This window comes from Juglans microcarpa x Juglans regia, chromosome 4S, assembly GCF_004785595.1.
Source record: "Juglans microcarpa x Juglans regia isolate MS1-56 chromosome 4S, Jm3101_v1.0, whole genome shotgun sequence".
Lineage (NCBI taxonomy): Eukaryota > Viridiplantae > Streptophyta > Magnoliopsida > Fagales > Juglandaceae > Juglans > Juglans microcarpa x Juglans regia.
The window spans coordinates 6,757,479-6,774,653 of record NC_054601.1 but is presented as its reverse complement, the minus strand read 5'-3'; the positions used below and the strand labels follow the sequence as shown (position 1 = coordinate 6,774,653).

Genomic DNA, 17,175 nt, shown 5'->3' with positions numbered 1-17,175 from the left:
CAAAACTTAATAAAACTTTTTAACTTAAATAACTTTACTACTATTCATATATTTCTCACCTTATCTCATCTTATTCTCGAGAGAACATCATGACCTGTATTAATAGCATGTTAAATTGTAAAGCTCTTCATGTTTTCTTGACTTATAATATCGGCTACTAAATACAAGATATCTTTAGGAATGGTAAGAAATGTTGAGCGAGGGTTTATTTACTTTATTTATTTTTAAAACAACAGCGAATTGCATTCATACTATTATAAATGAATATATTGTTATATAAAAGAAGATACAAGAACAGTCAAAATTAATAAGTAAATTTCATTCATTTATATTTTCAATGTCCATATAAGCTGAATTAAAGTAACAATATTACTCTTTTATTTTTTTCATTGCAGTTTCCAATATAATGCGTTTTGTTAATATTTCTACAGCTTGTAATATATTGTGTACCGATCAATTCATGCATATGAATATATCCATTTTAGATTTGTGCATTTTACAAAAGGCATTACTCTCTCCAATAATAAAAACATCGAACGGCCAATGAGGTGGAGATTTTCTAAGAAACGCATCGGAGCCGTGGATTCTGGGCCGTCGAGCTCTATTTTCACGTCATTCCATGATCGACGGTTCACACTTGGCAGTCACTCGTAGCCGTTAGATCACCGCCGAATGTGATGCTAGAGAGAGGAAGAAAGAAGAAAAAGGCCAAAGGCGGAAGGGACAGAGAAAGGTGGTGGCAGTTTCGCGACGCAGCGCGATTTTACGGTGCCAACCTTTGGTTTTCTTCGGTTTTTTTATTTATTATTATTTCTGTCGGAGCTCGTGCTTGATATTTTTGTGAGAGGAATGAGCTTCAGAGCACTGATGTGTGAAATCTGTAATGCTTTTTTGGGATTTTCCTTTGACTTTCTTTTCTGGTTTAAATTTCCACTCTCAGATTTTATTTTTAATTTTTTAAATTGGAAGAAAGAGTGATAATATATAGGGGGAGTCGGCAATGAAGATGGGTTTGGAATTGTTGGGAGATTCGCGCATTAATGGGGTTTTCTTTGATTCTCCAAGTGAATGAATGTGATTCATCCGGTATTTTGGTTCAAGGACTTTTTTTTCGGGTATTTATGATCTTTTCTATTTTGTCTGCCAAGTGCCAATGTTACCTGGCTGGCTCTCTCTAACACACTCTCTCTCTCTGGCCCCCTTTTTCTGTTCTGTTACCCTGCTTTATTTCACGAAGAACCTGATTCTCTGAACACGAGGAACGAATTTCCTTCGTTTGTTTTCTGCCATATCTTTACCAGCCTTTTGCCTCTGCCTCCTGTGTTCGTGTGTTTGTTTTTTTGTTCTATTTCACCGTCGAGATGCTTGCGAGCACTTCTACTGTGAGCTCAGAGAGAGAGATAGAGAGAGAGAGAGAGAGAGAGAGAGAGAGATGCGGAGGGATATGTGGCAACTATAATTAATTTTGTCTTTCGTTGGAAAACCCAAACGCCACCTTTCCCGTTTTCTTTCCGGCGAGCTTTTCGCTAGAAACTAAAACAAAACAAGAAAAAAAGACTACGATGTTCTCATCTACTTCTTATTCACATTTTCATTTTTTTCGTTCGTTGCAATAACGGAAACATTTTTTTCTCCGAGCTTTGATTTCTCTGACTCGTCTTTCTCTTCTGTGATTGAAGAAACTCAAATTCTCGAAAGTCGAATGATCATAAATACATAAAGAGAGCTGGGCGTTCAGTCTCGTGACTGGTTGGGTCCGATTAAATTCCGAGCCGTTGAAGCCTTTTTCAAAACTCAGATGTTGGGAAGTCAGAAATGGACAAAGTTCGAGACGTGAGGCGTGGAGCCAGTCGGTTCTCTCCTGCCAAGCCCGACAAGCTCTTCTCTGGTAAATTTTCACTCACACACAAATATACCAAAAGAAAACAAATCTCCCATCCGTTTGGTACTTGTCGTTATCTGGGCGTTCCTTGTTTCGCTTTATGATAAGGCTGTTGTTGTTTATGTGTGTTTCGATTTGTGTGTGATTTTCAAGGGTCAGATGGTGTTGGTGGGGACTTCGTACATGGGGAATGATCGAATGAAGATAGAAGATTGAGAGTTGTTGGTAGGACAAGCTCGAGCTACGAAGACGACGAAATGGTTAGCGATCTGTCCGACAAAGAAGATGAGCTTCGCTTACAAGCACCGTCTATGAGTATTGGTTCTAGCAAGAGATTTAAGATTCCCAAAAAGGTCGATAATTTTGATGAGTCGATGTTATATTATTGGTCATGGTCACCATCGATTGGTATTTTTTAGCTTCTTTATTTTCTGATACTTTTCTACAGTTTTTTTATGACCGCAATGGTGTGGATCAGGCCTCTGTTCCGAGAAGGCTGCGTTCAGGTGCTTGGCGAATCAAACAAGCTGGTAGAATTTTGCTTTTATTTTTCTACATAATTTTTCTTCCATTCGAGGGTCTGCAATATTATTTTTTAGTGTTTTTTTAATTGTTTGTAGTGATTAAACTTGGGCCGTTTGGATTAAAGCTGAGACAAAGATAAGTTGAAATGGTTTTAAATGGATTAAATAAAATATTATTAAAATATTATTTTTTAATATTATTATTATTTTAAAATTTAAAAAAATTAAATTATTTATTATATTTTATATAAAAATTTAAAAAAATTATAATAATCACTGGCTTCGACCGTCGGGTTTAAGATTTGGTCGTTCTTCTTGGAAGTTTCTTTTGTTTTTTGTTTTTAACTTTTTGCTTTGTGAGTTTGAGTAGGACTGAAGAAAATTCGAAGCTTTTCGCTTTTTCTTTCTTGTCCTGGACGCAAGATTCTGTCTTTTTTTATTTAATTCTATTTAATATAGTGATAGTGCAATTTTTACTGCTCCTTTGTTCTTTTTAATTTAGGACTACGTTGTTTTGTTCTGAGTTTGACTTTTGCAAGATAAATACTTTTGCATTAGTGAATCGGAAAGGTTTTCTGTATTAAATTTAAAACACAATGCTTAACATTTACAGACATGAAGAAGCGCAATCACGAATCAGTTTCTCCACCTTTACCAGATTCAAAGAAGGTGAACAGTACAATCAGCGGAGTCGAAGAATCACCCATAAAAAATGGTGTAAAGAAATCTAAACTGAACTTGGTTAGTCCTCTCTAGCTCATCACCATATCGCTCTCTTTTGCCTTTTTCACTTAGCATTTCAATTGATAGACTTCAACTTGTTTTTATAGAAACATAGAGGCTCAGACTGGTCCCCAGAACAGACTTTCTCTGGGCAAATAACAAAAGAGGAGGAAGAAGTAGTGGAAACCTTGTATGCATTGGCTGGAATGTTCCCCAACAATGATGCAAATGAGAAGAGTAAATTAGACAGAGAATATACAGAAGCAAGACCTTTGGCTTTTCCAGAGTCAAGGGAGAATCCATTGTCTATGCAAGGTTTCTTCATATAGTTTCTTTATATGATACTAAGTTTTTTTTTTTTTTTTTTTTTTTTTTTTTGCCAGAAAAAAAAATCATTTGTTGTGGTGTTTTAATTTGTATTCTTTTTATCAGATTCTGCAGTTACAAATGACGACTTAAGTACAATGCCTTGGAAATTATCCAATGTTACCAATCCCTCATCCAACACGGATAGTTTGCCCAAAGAAACTCCAAAAGTAGATTCTTTGAATGAACCCAGTATTCAAGAACGGCCAGATTTATCTAACAGAGAGAAAATTCATATGGAGTCAGATTGTCCCGTTCCCCAATTGAATGCAAGTAGCATGTCATTCTTGGCTAAGAGTGACAGTGGCAGTGACGGTGAAAAGCCATTGCGCAATTATGAGCTAAGCTTGACTGCGTGCGTTCTTTTTTTTTAAATAATTAAGTGCTCTGTTATCAGCTTTTCCTTTTACTTTGTGTATAACTATTTTCATTTTTATAAATGACCCAGCAGATTAAAACTACCTACACAACCGGAGACCCCACTAATTGAGAAAGAATCAGAGATGGCAATGGGGCCAGTAAATGTAATTTCCAAGTCTAAACTAAATGGGGCCATAACTATTGCATCTGAACCGGAACAACCAAAAATGATCAAGGAGCCCAAGAAAAATGGTAAATTTCTAGCTTGATTAGAAGTCTAATGATCATGTTGTCCGGACTCTATCGTACTCTTTTCTTTGACCAACAGGTTGCATATTAATCATATTAATATTGTGACTCTTATCATACTCTTTATTTTGATCAACAGGCTCGGCATTGTGGCCAGGCTTGTCTTCAGTTGTGCCACATGGAGTCGGGAGTCCTGGTCCTTCTTTACAGTAATTTTCTTACATTCTTGTCACTTTTGAACCATTAATGTAGCCATTTTTTGGGTGCTCCCATGTCCTCACGCATTTAGCTGTCTCAGGTCCCCTGCTGCTGAAGTTCCAGGTTGGCTCGATACTGAAATGATTGCCCGCAGACACAGGTCATTTGAAAATGGTTCTTCAAGTGGAGAGGTGAAGATGGCTTGTAATCTATGATTATATCGCGTTTATGCTTCTTAGCTGTTGTTCACAACTTTAATATGAGGCTGTCTGTTTCCTCACAAATGATTGTGTGCTACTTTGATCATCTGATTGGTATATGGTCAACTGTGCAGGTTTCAAAAGTTGACATCGAAAAAGATACATGGAAGAGGTGCTCTGCTCATGTTCATATAAGTCATCTCATTCAGAATTTACAAATGCCAGAGAACCAAGGGAGGCTGCTGCTGCAATCTAATCAATTGAAACTCGAGAAAGGACCAAATCTTGGAGCTCGTATGGCACTTAACAGCTTTCATGGGGTGAGGACTAGTTTCAACGGCACTATTTCTTCTACCACTACATGCAATTCAACTGATGAAAGAAATTCAAATGACGCTAAAACTGGTATTCTTTGGCAACAACAACTCCATCAAGATCAGCCCCATGCTGCTCTGGCATCTGAGGCGTACACTTCGCAGAAGCAGGTAAGCTTATACTGCAATTGCCAATGGTTTCTTCCCTTCCAATTGTTCTCTCTCCCCCTTTTTCTTTAACTATTCTCTGTTACTTGCAGAGTTTCAATTTCTTGTCCTTGTTCGCTGGAGGTGGTGGGATGGAAGCTAAGAATTGTGGTGATAGAACTATTTATGGGTTGGATCCTTCGTCACAATGCCAAGTTCCTTATCTTCAATCTCTTGCACAACAGCAGACTCTTTTGCCTTTCGCTATGCCTCAAACTCGCTATACCTCCGCTGCTTACCCTGATCAGCTTTCGATAACATCATCAGCAGCAAATAAGGTTTTATTCTTTCTTTTAGGACACATCTACAAGTGTGTTAGGAAATTCATTGGAGCCAGTTAAACAATTGCTTGCAACTTTCTCTTTATTGTGTTCTATCCATCACCTGACTGTAACGAACTTGCAATAAGCTGCAAATTTGGTTGTATAATATGATTTAGTTGCTAACAACTACAGTTCTTCCTAGTCTTGTTAAGCTATAGAAACTCTAAAATATGTTGTCATGCTTCATTGTAGGTGCAGATGCGGGTAGCTCCATTTCTTGTCAATCCATTCAGCGGTCGTCATGTAAGTTCTGCAGCCTTGACAACGCAGCAGCAGCAACAGCAACAACAACAGCATCAGCTGCAGCAACATCAACGACATCAGCAACAGCAACACCTTTGGGCTGCCCAGCTAGCAGCTCATTACAGGCATGTGGCAACTTCAATATCCATGACCCAAATTTCGAGCTGGCAACAGGGAAGGCAGGATCCTCCTATGCTGATCCCATGTGCCCAAGCCAGTATCCCACCATCCCTAGAGGTACTTGGCCCTAAGTATGCTACAGCCTCTCAACAAAAGCAGCGCCTTATGGCCATTACTCCATCATTGCCCCAGCCCAGATTAAAAAACAAGACAACCTTTTCCCCTCTACCTACGGAGAGACCGAAGGAGGGTTCCATGCCAGTGGCGTGCTGCCATTGCAATTACTCTGTAATGAGCACCTTTGATGTGACTTTCACTGGCAGTTTAATAAGGCAATGGGGTGGGCAATACAATATTGCATCAATTCTTTCTGTTCATACTCAAGTCTTCACGTGGCATGATCAAAAAAGTGCAGATACATGCAAGGTTCGACTGATTGCCATGTATGGAATATCAAATGATCAGAAAATAATGCCGTGCATTTCATAATATCAAATGATCAGAGAAAGAAGAGCATCCAAGTCAGGCAAAGGAAAATTGCTGGGACATGTGCATATGTTGGGGGAAAACCTGAGACCTGTCAGCTGCTGGAGATGGTAATTAAGTTTTGTTGTATGATCCTTTTATCAGCATCTATGGTCACACTGGTGCCCTTTTACAGAGAACATTACTAAATAGAATCGTCAAACTTCTTTCTATTTGCCTGTCCCCCACAGAATTTTCTTTTTAGCTTGCTTCCATTATTGTTGTTGACTTTTTCTGCCTCAGCTTTACTGCTTTAGGGGTTAAGGTTAATGCTAACCACCCAAAGAATGAAGGGGAAACGCCAAAATATAAAAAGGATAAAGTAGTAAAGAATGAGATCAGAATATGGGTCTTAAGCAACTTCAGTGGAATTCCGGCATTGGCTCAGCGACAATCACAGGATGGGTTCTGCTAGGGAAATGGTGATGTCTCTCTCTCTCTCCCTCTCTCCCTCCTTTTTGGGGGTTGAATAGACTATCAAGAGGAAGATTTTACAAACTACACTTTCATCCCACTATGATAAGGTAGCATTGTCCATCAATCTTTAAATTTCTTCTTTAAAAAAATACAGGATGATTAAGGGCAATAAAAGTGCAACATATGACTAGAATGAGAGTGAGATGAGAATGGTTTGTGGATGTTCATAGATAACGAATCAATCCTTCAAATATGTTAGAACCATGTACTCGATTATGCACCATCAATGTCATTTTCATTGCATGATAATGCATTTAAGTATCGTGAAACGTGATTTCAAGATTTTGTTGTGTTGCAAGTGTTCGTATTAATTCATTATGATATTGCAATGTCATTGTACTTATTTATTTCTTGTACATTTTTTTTCCCTTGAGAATTAATTAGGCTAGAGGGTACTGGATGAGCATATTTAAACATTAATCAATTTTTAATTAAGTCCTTAAAAGTCTAAAACAGCAAGGACTGGTCCCAACATTTAAAAGCCACCTTCGCCTGATTGCATTGAATTTTGGAGCATCCTTTTGGGAATAAATAATATTCGATGCAAGTTATATGCAGTCCTTTTAAAAAATAGTTAAGTTGTTTATGTGAATTTCAAGTGTACTTCACTTTTTTTTCAAATAGACTGCAGACTTTGCTACGTACAAATATTTTCCTTTGCATATTGTGGGTGCGTGGCTTAAGCAGCAGCCCTTTACTTGTGCTGCCGAATTGGTATCTGGCAGTCATTCTGACTTTGGAAGTTAAATTGGATTAGACTAATTGGATTTTTTTGAAGATGTAAGCACAGCATTGTGAAGATGACACTTGGGGTCACATTCCACGCAGCTTTCATTTCATTACTATTAACAAGATTTGGTGCCCAACACTTTCTCCACCAAGGATTCATTCGGACAGTCGAATGGAGGCCCCATTCTGTTAGCACCTTGCTTTTATTGGAATTTCTTTTTGAAATAAATGTCCAGTGAATATGGGTGTTTTTTTTTTTTTTTTTTTAATGAGATATTTTTTTTTTTCTATTTTACAGAAGTTGTAGCCCATGTTTTAACTCAGACGCTAGCTGGTGTCTATGTTTTTTTTTTTTAATCTCTAAATAAGGTTATCAAATGAATCTTGGAGTCCATGTTTTGAAGCATAAGCTAGCTGGTAACACTTAAAATTATTCAAAATATTTAATTCTTACGAATACTAATAATAAATAGTGTACTATTAATTAACATGTCTTGTATGTCTCTATCTGTAATCCACCTATGAAGCACTACACCAAACAGCAATCTGCAGAGTGAACGTGCACAGTCACGTTTTATTCACAGAGCGAAATGGGAAAAGAAGTGGAGGACCACAGTACAGTAATGAAAAAGGAAACACTTTTTCTCGTTCGATTTTCTGATATACAAGAGGAAATTGGCAGTCATGATTTTTCTGAATAATTACAAGAAAAAGAGCGACAGGTTGCACACCTGGAACACAGAAAATTTTCACTCTAACTTCTCCAGCTCGCCCATTCTCTCAATAATCGCCTGCAAGTTGAAGCAAAAATCAGCCAAACACTTCAGTCGCGGTACTGCAAATAGATATCTTATGAAAAAACCAATATTAGTTGCTTCTAAGTTATTATAAATATAAGAGCCCCGATGAACAGGAATCAGACTTTAACTATATGACAGGTTGGTGCGGTAGTTGTGTAGTGGCAGAATAAACCATTTACTAGGAACAATATGAGGGAGAAGGAAAGGCAAACAAGCTTTGGTCTTGGCATACTCTAGATGCAAGAATATGCACACCTAGGGTCTTGGCAAACAAGCTTTACCGATCAAAAAAACTATTCTAGATGCACAGGGGAAGCACAACGAATTCACAGTTTCACACACCTTTTTGCTTGTTTCTTGGAGCTCTCCAGCAAGAATGAATTCATCGAGTATCAAATAAACCTTCATTGGATTTTTTTTTTTTTTTTTCCCCAAAATAAAGGATCAGTACAAGAAGTCAATAAAAATAAAATAACCACAACAATACTCCCCAAAACACACACGTGGGAGGAGTAGAGCATATATTAACACTTCAAGATCAAGCAATATCCTCCTATATATCTTCCATACATACTTCTTGCCACAGGAGTCAATATAACCTGGAGATAGTCTACACATGCTCGGCCCAACACTATGCATTGTGCAGCATGACTAGCCTAACATGAAGGGAATCAGAGATTGTGTTGTAAATGAACAAGGGCATCGCAGAAATGCCAGGCATCGTTTTCCAACGAAATCAAATCCACATGAAAGAAATACATGGGAATTGTGCATTAATTCCTTGCTGCCATGGGAAGCCATATGAAAGAAGATATATACAGTCATTTCAATGCAATGGAGAGTTAGATACCAACACATGCTGACAGCTCAACAGAATTAGTTTAGTTTCTCCGTCCCAAAAACAAGGGAATATGAGCTTTTAATTAAACATTGAATGGAGTAAGGAAACTAAACATAAAAGTAGCAATCGCATTAGAGGAAAAGAATAAGAAAGTACATAAAAGGATGAGACAAACTTGACTCTGAAGCAACTGACAATTCAGAATAATTTAACAAGAAAACACAAGGTGACAATCTTGAGAAAACTAGATGTCAAATCTAGCTTGCATACATTTCTGTTGAAATTGTATGCTATATCTACAGAAATACTCCATTGCATCCAAACATCCCAACCCATTAACATTAATGTCAGCATTGTAGCAATCAACAGTACGGCAGAACTAATAGCAATACAGCTGCTCTCAAGTTTTCTCAAAAGATATTTCATTCTCAAACATCACTCAAATACAAAATACTTTCAATTTCAATACTTCACTTTTTTATCTAATCATTACAACTTTCTCAAACTCTCAAACAAAACACAAAAATAAATAAATAAATAAATACTACTTTTTCAAATTTCAAAACAAAAATTATATTCAAAAAATTTCTTAACTTTATAATATTTTTATTCAACTTTTTTTCCTCATTTCCCAAAACCCAATAAATATCTTAATTCAAACAATTTCATTACTATTCACCGATATACTGAGATATTCTAAGTATCCAAACGGACCCTAAATTTGACCAAAATATATCTAATTAAGACTAAGATTAAATCACAGCAACTCTGATTTAAAATTTGGTTGTTGTGTGGCAACAAAGCTTAGTTGGAGTAAAAAAATTATTATAAAAAGTAAAAATTATTTTTTTATTTATTATTTTAAATAACACATTTCTGTTAAAACTCATATTTACAGAAGCACTATTCTAAGTAGGAAACTGCTTAGTTAAAAATGATATATTAATTAATATTATACATTCATTTTGCTGAGATTTCTCACCTTCAAGGACCAGTTCAAATGATACTTTCATCACAGTTTTAGGCTCCATTTGGGTAGTTGCACTACTATTCATTATTTTATCATTACTTTTCACTACTTTTTACTACTATTCACTATTATTCAATATTTTATCATTAGTTTTTCACTATTATTAACAGAATATCTGAGATCACCTCACTACCCAAACGCAACCTAAAACACACTTTTATTGATCACCATACGGCGTTATATCAAAAAATCTATTTGGAATGGTGCTTTCATGGTATTTATTTGTCTCAAGACATCACTTCAAACAATTCACTCATCATGGAACAAGAGGAGCAATTCCTAACAATGATTTAGAACTACCATAAAGGCGTTACTTGAAATACCGCTTCAATGAAAGAATTATTTCTAAAAGCATAAGTCCCATAAGCTCTTTTGTCATATTATTAGAATCTTTGTCCAAATACATTACTTCCTGTTACAAATTTTTCACAGTTTTCCTTCGGCCAGAAAGAAAGCACCATTTTTTTTTAATCACACATTTAACATTTGATGTTGACACACTTCATTTCAAGCTTCCATTTTTTCCCCCAAAAAATTCTGTCTAGAGACATCATTTAAGAAAATAATTTTACTACAGCACTATTACTTGACACTAGCATTGATACATTATATACCAGAAGCAGAGAAGCATTGAGTTGGTGTGATTTACAAATAAGTGGGAAAGAAAAATCATTATTAAGTGGCAAACCTTGTGAAAGTTAAAAACCAAATCTAGCTCGCACACATTGCTGAAGAAATGGTCCAAAATCTCCACAAATAGATGGATGCACTCCAAATAGGCCAACTCATTATCAGTAATGTCAACACAGAGCGAGAAAAATAACCCTGCATATCGCCTGTATATTACTTTGTGTGTGCGGAACTGCAACAAGTAATATAATCAGGTAGTTAGCACATAGTAACATCAGGAAAACTTCAATGAAGCAAAGCAGATCAAAACAAGCTAGCCTGCAATAATTTCAAGTCGGCACATTTAACCTAATCCAAGCTTGGAAATTAGGTTTAGTAGCCGAGGGTTGATTTTATTTTCTTAAGCCAAAAATACAAGAAATGTAAGAATGAAAGCTCTCCATTACAACTTCCAATCATTCCCTGTACCCAAACAAAAAAAAAAAAATCCGCAAATTTTAAAGAAGATGAGAGCAAATATATTTCACCTCGACAAAATTTGTGAATTTGGGATCTCTGTTTACCACCAATCGATGAACCTACAAAGCCAGGAAATTCAAAAAACTAAAAAATTCTCCCTTCCCTACAATTATACTACGATAAAATTAAATGAAGACGATGAAGATCATACCTCGTATTCGACTTTGTGCTTCTCGGAATCCTCGAGAGGAACGTAGTACTTGGCAAGACGGGTCTTTCCCTGCCTGTTCTGTAGCAGTATGAACCGGATCTGCCAAATCAAAGAGTTAACGATACGGTCAAGAACATATAAACCGATTAAGATCAAAGTCAAACACTAGATGAGAATTAATTCGATACTAATTGAAGTACCATTCTCCCAATTATGAGAGGGAAATTAAGCAGTGAGCAGCTAGGAATTAAATTTGGAGAGAGCTAAAAAGGCACAATTTCGTTTTTCAATTCAGTCGCGGGTTCTAGTCTATGCACGAGGCAAAGAGACTTTGAGCGAAATCTAGCGCGTGCGCATGGCAGACGAAGAAACGGTGTCCCAATTCAATTCTCATGCCAGATCAACTTATATTGTAATATTCGAATTTTATCTCCCAAATTAATCGATTTCATATAAATATTTTATTAAATATACTCTATACATCAATTTAAGAATAATTTTTTTCCTTAAAAATATGCATAATTTTTTTTTCAATAAGGCAAAATGAGTTTAGTACTTTTAAGATATGGAATGCATTATTCACAAAAGCATGTATCAGAATATACAAAACGAGTCATGTTATACTACCGCCCCGCAATGATCGTTGGGTGTGCCACTTAATACAAATTTTTATTTTTTTCTTCTTTTTTATTCATATTTTTTAACATATTTAAATATTTAAAAATATATATATATATCAATACATTAAAAATTACTTTCTTAATCATAAAATTAAAAAAAAAAATTAATATATGAACAGTCAAAGTGAGGGGCCAAATTCAGGCGATATAGTAGCATTTTCCTTATCCAATTACAAAACCAAGATTAGTTGCCATTTTTAAATAAAAATTAGTATTAATTATTCTAAATTTTGTTATATTAACAAGTATAATGAATGATAATAAAATTTAAAATAGAAAGTACAATTATTTTTTATAATCCATCGTTGATAAAAATTGCATCCATTTTTACTGAATGAGTGCAGGCAGGCAGGCAGATCCATATAACCAAGAGTCACCCACCCACCCAACCGATGGCTTCAGCTTCAAATACATTATTACATTAGTAAGTACAGAATTCGATCCAGTGAAGTGGGCACGAAGAAAGGAAGCTCCCCCATGAAATATTATTGCATCTCTCAACCCCTCTTCCTTGCATCACTCACCCTTATACCTATTCAGCATCTCTCTCTCACACTCTTTCTCTCACAGTCACAATTCCAAACATAAAAGGACATCCTTGAATTTTCATTCAATATTAATCCTACGCCTCTGATCTATCTCTGTCTGTCTCTCTCTCAAGGGTGCATGATTAAACATGGATAAGGAAGATGGAATTGTGGTGATGAAAAGGGCGGAGATTGATACGAGGGCACCCTTCAGGTCTGTCAAAGAGGCCCTCACATTGTTTGGAGACAAAGTTTTAGCTGGGGAGCTCTATTCCAGCAAGCTCAGACAGGTGATTCATTCACTTTAGATTATTTCAGTTCTTTTTCACTGGAGATTGCCATTTAATAGGCATACATTTTCTAACATGTTCGGATATTGATTATGTAATTAGTATATATAGTATTTGAACGAAATTAAATTTACAATTTCTTATCATGTTTGGATTTCAAGAAATCATGAGACAACTTTTTTCCTTTTCTGTTTCCCCAGCATTCATCAATACACGAAAAATTATTTAAATTCAAGACTTATGAATCTGACAAAAGATGTATTTTTATGTTTAGTACTAAGTAAGTTTATTGATCATATAGATGCAGGGTGGAGGGAGTGAAAATGGATGTAATGGCCTTTCAAGGCTCGGAAATGTTACAGCTGAGCTAGAGGAGACAAAACAAAGCCTCCAGAAAGCAAAAGAAGAACGCATAATTTTGGCAACTTGCCTCTCTTCTATGAAGACAGAGCTTGAACGGACAAAGCTTGAACTCCAACAATTGAAGGAACATGAATCCAACAAACAACCGATGGAAATTACAGAGTTTGAAGACATCAAGTTTGTTGAAGACTCTACGAAATTTGAGGTCAAAATACAAGACTCTGATCACAAAGAAGAAGAAGAAGAAACGGAGTTTCAAAAGAAAAGATATGTGACTAATTTTGCAAATCCTCCCTCCTTCGCACAAGTTTCGATCCCACAAGTTGTTGAAAAACTTGAGAGGCACCCTTCTCCCAAGAGGAAGAAGAAGAAGAAGAAGAAGAAGATCAACATGCTGATCCCTCTAATCGGAGGGATGTTTTCAAAGAAGAAAGGCAGCCCAGAAGTTGCATTGCCTCGAGTTCCCTAACTGCACTGCATTTCAAAGTACTCGACATGGTACATATTTTGGGTTCCAAAAAATAATACCAAACCGTTTTCTTTTTCTTTTTTTTTTTTTTGTCGACTTTTCTTTCAATTTCCTCTGCGATTCTAGCCAGTAAAAGTTGGCACTAAATGGAAGGAAATTGTAACTTTGTGAGCATATAATATGTTCGATATCCAATAAGAGAGCCATGTGATAAAAGTATTCTCCTTATAAAGCAATATCAGTATGCGAAGATCTTATCTATTTATTTTTTAAATAGGACGTATCTAATAAATTTTTTAAATTCTTTTCTTGAAACTATTCTAATAATTTTCTACCTTGCATGGTTAATTCTCACGTGGCATAAAATCTTAGAATTCCAAATAATAAATCCAAATCCTTTTCCACTATTTCAGGGGCTTTTGCAATTTTTTTTTTTTGGATTAAATACAAATATTTTTTAAAAGGGAAACACTACAAGCTCTCTCTTTTTCGTGTAAAAAAAAAAAAAAAAGTGTCTTTTTAGGGGATAAGGGGAGTGGCCCAATTCCTTAAATGGACCCAGACATATTAATTGAGTGGACATAAATCATAAATTAGCCCAACTAGATTTTCAGCTTATAATTTCCTTTAAATTGACTGGACCACGACATTTTTAGTTTCCTTTCTCGATGAAATATCTTCATCTTCATGAATGGCAAACCAAACCGTTCATGAGGATCTATCTCATCATCTTGGACCATCTTCCATTTGGCCAACCATCATATCCCCCATACATATATAACCGATTCAACTCTAGCAGACATGAGACATAGTAGTTAGTACAACATGGTTAACGAGAAGTCACATGCCAAAATGTATATACAATAAAAAAAATGAGTATTTATGATGAACTATAACTATTTATGTTAGAATTAATTCAATTTTAAGAAAATTATCATTTTTATAATATATAACTGTTCACAAATAAAAAATTTTCTTATAATGATTTAAGGTTTATTATCAATGACCAACGCAACTCAACAACGATGAAACCCTCTAGGCTCTCTCTCTCTCTCTCTCTCTCTCTCTCTCTCTCTCTCTCTCTCTCTCTCTCTCTCTCTCTATATATATATATATGCGTGTGTTTGTAATGTATATATCAATTGTAGGTCAAGATCGGAGAAACGAAAGAGAACAGGCAAAGCATAATTAAAACAGGACAACAGTACTGAACCCATCATATTTGCATTTTCTGTATGAATATGTGCTTTAGATCCAAAGCGAGAACGATCGAGGAGAAAGAACTGGTCAAAGAAGAAACAGGAACATGACAGTTAATTAAACATGAATATATATATTTCCATTATATCAAACCATGACATCGGATTTACGACCATCCAAAATCCCATCCTGCGACGACTTGTTGAAGAACTCGATGCAGTCAGCGATGGCCTCGTTGTAGTGCGAGTGAGAGGAGTAATAAGAGCTGCATGAAGTCTTTGGCGGCTCAAATCTGTCACAGCTCTTTTGCCTCGAAGCCGAACTTCCGGATGTAGGCGCTGATGATGAAGAAGACCCAGGAGAAGGGAGTGAAAACAACAGGCGCATGAGAATCTTACGGAAACGATTAAAGAGCTTCATTGCAGAAAAGTTAATTAACTTGGGAGAGACAGTACAGCTGGTTTGATCAGGAAGATGATGATCAGCTTCACAATAATTACCGGTTACTTGAATGATGAAGCTGCTCTCTCGTTGGGGAGGCCTGTACTGCATCGTATTGATCTCCCTTTGACGCCTCCGGGAAGTGTAATGCTATGATGGGTGTCGTTTGCTTCTGTGGATTTATATAAAAAGGGGTGAATTCTTTGAGTTTTTTTCTATGGGAAGACTCGAAATAAAGAGCATATTTCTCTGGGGGGGAAGGAGATGTGTTGGCGAAGTTCATGTGCCCAAATCATTTGCATGGGCTTCCTTGTCCTGACAGAAAGATTTGTTTATTGGATTTCTATGATCATCTTCAAGTTAAGTAATGTAAGTTTAAGAAACGTACCTACAAAGTTTACGAGCACTTGGGTCTTAATAATTTGTTAAATTTTCTGAATCAAAGTTTGTTGATAAATGTTTGAAAGTGAAAGTGAATGATGAGTGACCCCTTTTTGTCCCCTAATAAATCCTCAGCGACCAGATTTTTGGTGTTTGAGAATGGTACATTAGTGATTTCATGGAAAGGCCGTTAGCCAAAAACGAAATTAAGTTTTGTTTGGAAACATAATATTCTCGTCTCGTCTCATCTTAAAAATTTTCATATTTTTTTTTCAAACATTATTAAAAAATAAATACTTTTTAATTCTAAATTTTTATCTAATTATTACAACTTTTCCAAATAAAATACAAAAAACCATACTGATTTTTCAAATTCTAAAACAAAAATTATGTTTTAATAATATCTTAACTTTATAATATTTTTATTCAATTTTTTCTCTATACTTTCTTAAAATCTAATAACACATCTTAACTCAAACTATTTCATTACTATTCATAAATAATTTCACTACTATTTACAGATTTCTCATCTCATCTCATTTTCTAAATATTTTCGATTTTTATCAGATGAATGCTATGAGTATGAACTGAGAAGTCGAAGTGATCATTGACGACACCACGAGAGATTGTCATTCCAAATACTTTGGCAAATTGTGATATTCGTAATTGTTCTATGATACGTGGGTTTGATTCTCTCTCAATAAATAGATCTAACACGTAAATTATTTAATTAATGAGATAAAGTATAAAGTCATAATTTAAACTCCAAATTTCTATTCTAATATTATTTAAAATCAATACTATTTATGTAAAAAACTTAAATCGACAAAATAGATATATTTAATTATTTATATTCTCAACACATTCAATGAATGATCTGACTGTCTCTATATAATTATTAGTGAAATAAGAAAACTTTATAAATAAGAAAAACCAATAATCTGCCATTAATTAGTTACCAGATCAATTGCTGAACTGCTATAATTGTCAATGCAGCCAGTTTAACGCAAGATGATGTAATTAATTAGTGCTCTAAAATTTGAGAGGACAAAACCGAAGAACAATAGTATAAGAAACGTAACATCATAAGATCGTTTGGGTTTATAATATAAACAAATGGTCGGAAGTAGTACAACATGATGATCATGAAGTGGTGAAGGTTCAGAGGATATTATGGATGGCTTGAGATAATAATTATTTTTCAGACACCATAATTGTGTCTCGTACTTTCTTCCTTATACTAAAAAACTTGGACAATGATGAAGTCACCAACTGCCTTAATTGTTCACCAATATTAGTATACATTATTCACATTTTAGGGACAAAGTACTACTCATCTGTGACTGTCATGTATGTTTAACAAGATAAATTGTCAAATTTCCAGTCAATATGACTCAGTTATTGACATGTATA

At 35.4% G+C, this 17,175-nt stretch overlaps 4 protein-coding genes across 15 annotated transcripts; 2 read left to right on the top strand and 2 right to left on the bottom strand.

The window, feature by feature from the left end:
* The first annotated feature begins 534 nt into the window (after nt 1-534).
* On the top strand, nt 535-6,991 carry LOC121262845. 9 transcript variants are annotated; one of them, XM_041165496.1, is made up of 13 exons: nt 541-1,888; nt 2,036-2,235; nt 2,331-2,412; nt 3,020-3,147; nt 3,237-3,444; nt 3,562-3,850; nt 3,944-4,107; nt 4,244-4,313; nt 4,403-4,493; nt 4,637-4,822; nt 4,925-4,987; nt 5,077-5,301; nt 5,539-6,407. In XM_041165496.1, the coding sequence occupies exons 2-13, from the start codon at nt 2,140-2,142 to the stop codon at nt 6,196-6,198; spliced, it is 2,262 nt and encodes a 753-aa protein (XP_041021430.1). In that variant the 5' UTR covers nt 541-1,888; nt 2,036-2,139; the 3' UTR covers nt 6,199-6,407. The 9 variants fall into 9 exon arrangements, 8 of the variants coding, with proteins under 8 accessions (XP_041021425.1, XP_041021430.1, XP_041021423.1 ...); XR_005940179.1 differs by adding an exon at nt 6,478-6,991 and having other exon boundaries at nt 542-1,888; nt 4,637-4,987; nt 5,539-6,305; XM_041165488.1 differs by having other exon boundaries at nt 542-880; nt 1,680-1,888; nt 4,637-4,987.
* An 883-nt stretch (nt 6,992-7,874) lies between these two features.
* On the bottom strand, nt 7,875-11,828 carry LOC121263175 (AP-2 complex subunit sigma). 3 transcript variants are annotated; one of them, XM_041166003.1, is made up of 7 exons: nt 11,612-11,828; nt 11,412-11,510; nt 11,269-11,319; nt 10,800-10,973; nt 8,583-8,642; nt 8,172-8,231; nt 7,875-8,097 (listed from the first exon to the last, which is right to left on the bottom strand). In XM_041166003.1, the coding sequence occupies exons 1-6, from the start codon at nt 11,612-11,614 to the stop codon at nt 8,190-8,192; spliced, it is 429 nt and encodes a 142-aa protein (XP_041021937.1). In that variant the 5' UTR covers nt 11,615-11,828; the 3' UTR covers nt 7,875-8,097; nt 8,172-8,189. The 3 variants fall into 3 exon arrangements, with proteins under 3 accessions (XP_041021937.1, XP_041021936.1, XP_041021935.1); XM_041166002.1 differs by having other exon boundaries at nt 7,875-7,986; XM_041166001.1 differs by having other exon boundaries at nt 7,988-8,231.
* Nucleotides 11,829-12,533: 705 nt separating this feature from the next.
* LOC121263121 (WEB family protein At1g75720-like) lies at nt 12,534-13,968 on the top strand. Of its 2 annotated transcripts, none has more exons than XM_041165916.1 (2): nt 12,534-12,908; nt 13,216-13,968. In XM_041165916.1, exons 1-2 carry the CDS (start codon nt 12,768-12,770, stop codon nt 13,738-13,740), a joined length of 666 nt encoding a protein of 221 aa, XP_041021850.1. In that variant the 5' UTR covers nt 12,534-12,767; the 3' UTR covers nt 13,741-13,968. The 2 variants fall into 2 exon arrangements, with proteins under 2 accessions (XP_041021850.1, XP_041021849.1); XM_041165915.1 differs by having other exon boundaries at nt 12,540-12,908; nt 13,210-13,968.
* Nucleotides 13,969-14,816: 848 nt separating this feature from the next.
* Nucleotides 14,817-15,735, bottom strand: LOC121263181. The gene has a single exon (XM_041166007.1). It carries the CDS (start codon nt 15,490-15,492, stop codon nt 15,088-15,090), a length of 405 nt encoding a protein of 134 aa, XP_041021941.1. The 5' UTR covers nt 15,493-15,735; the 3' UTR covers nt 14,817-15,087.
* Nucleotides 15,736-17,175: the final 1,440 nt, after the last annotated feature.

Coding starts and splice junctions, on each gene's coding strand:
- LOC121262845 (XM_041165489.1), top strand. CDS start 2,140: ATGGTTAGCGATCTGTCCGACAAAGAAGATGAGCTTCGCTTACAAGCA. Junction 2,236..2,330: donor GATTTAAGATTCCCAAAAAG/GTCGATAATTTT, acceptor ACTTTTCTACAG/TTTTTTTATGACCGCAATGG. Junction 3,851..3,943: donor TATGAGCTAAGCTTGACTGC/GTGCGTTCTTTT, acceptor TAAATGACCCAG/CAGATTAAAACTACCTACAC.
- LOC121263175 (XM_041166003.1), bottom strand. Junction 10,974..11,268: donor AATTCACAAATTTTGTCGAG/GTGAAATATATT, acceptor TACTTGTTGCAG/TTCCGCACACACAAAGTAAT. Junction 8,232..8,582: donor TCCAAGAAACAAGCAAAAAG/GTGTGTGAAACT, acceptor TTCAACTTGCAG/GCGATTATTGAGAGAATGGG.
- LOC121263121 (XM_041165915.1), top strand. CDS start 12,768: ATGGATAAGGAAGATGGAATTGTGGTGATGAAAAGGGCGGAGATTGAT. Junction 12,909..13,209: donor ATTCCAGCAAGCTCAGACAG/GTGATTCATTCA, acceptor TTGATCATATAG/ATGCAGGGTGGAGGGAGTGA.
- LOC121263181 (XM_041166007.1), bottom strand. CDS start 15,492: ATGCAGTACAGGCCTCCCCAACGAGAGAGCAGCTTCATCATTCAAGTA.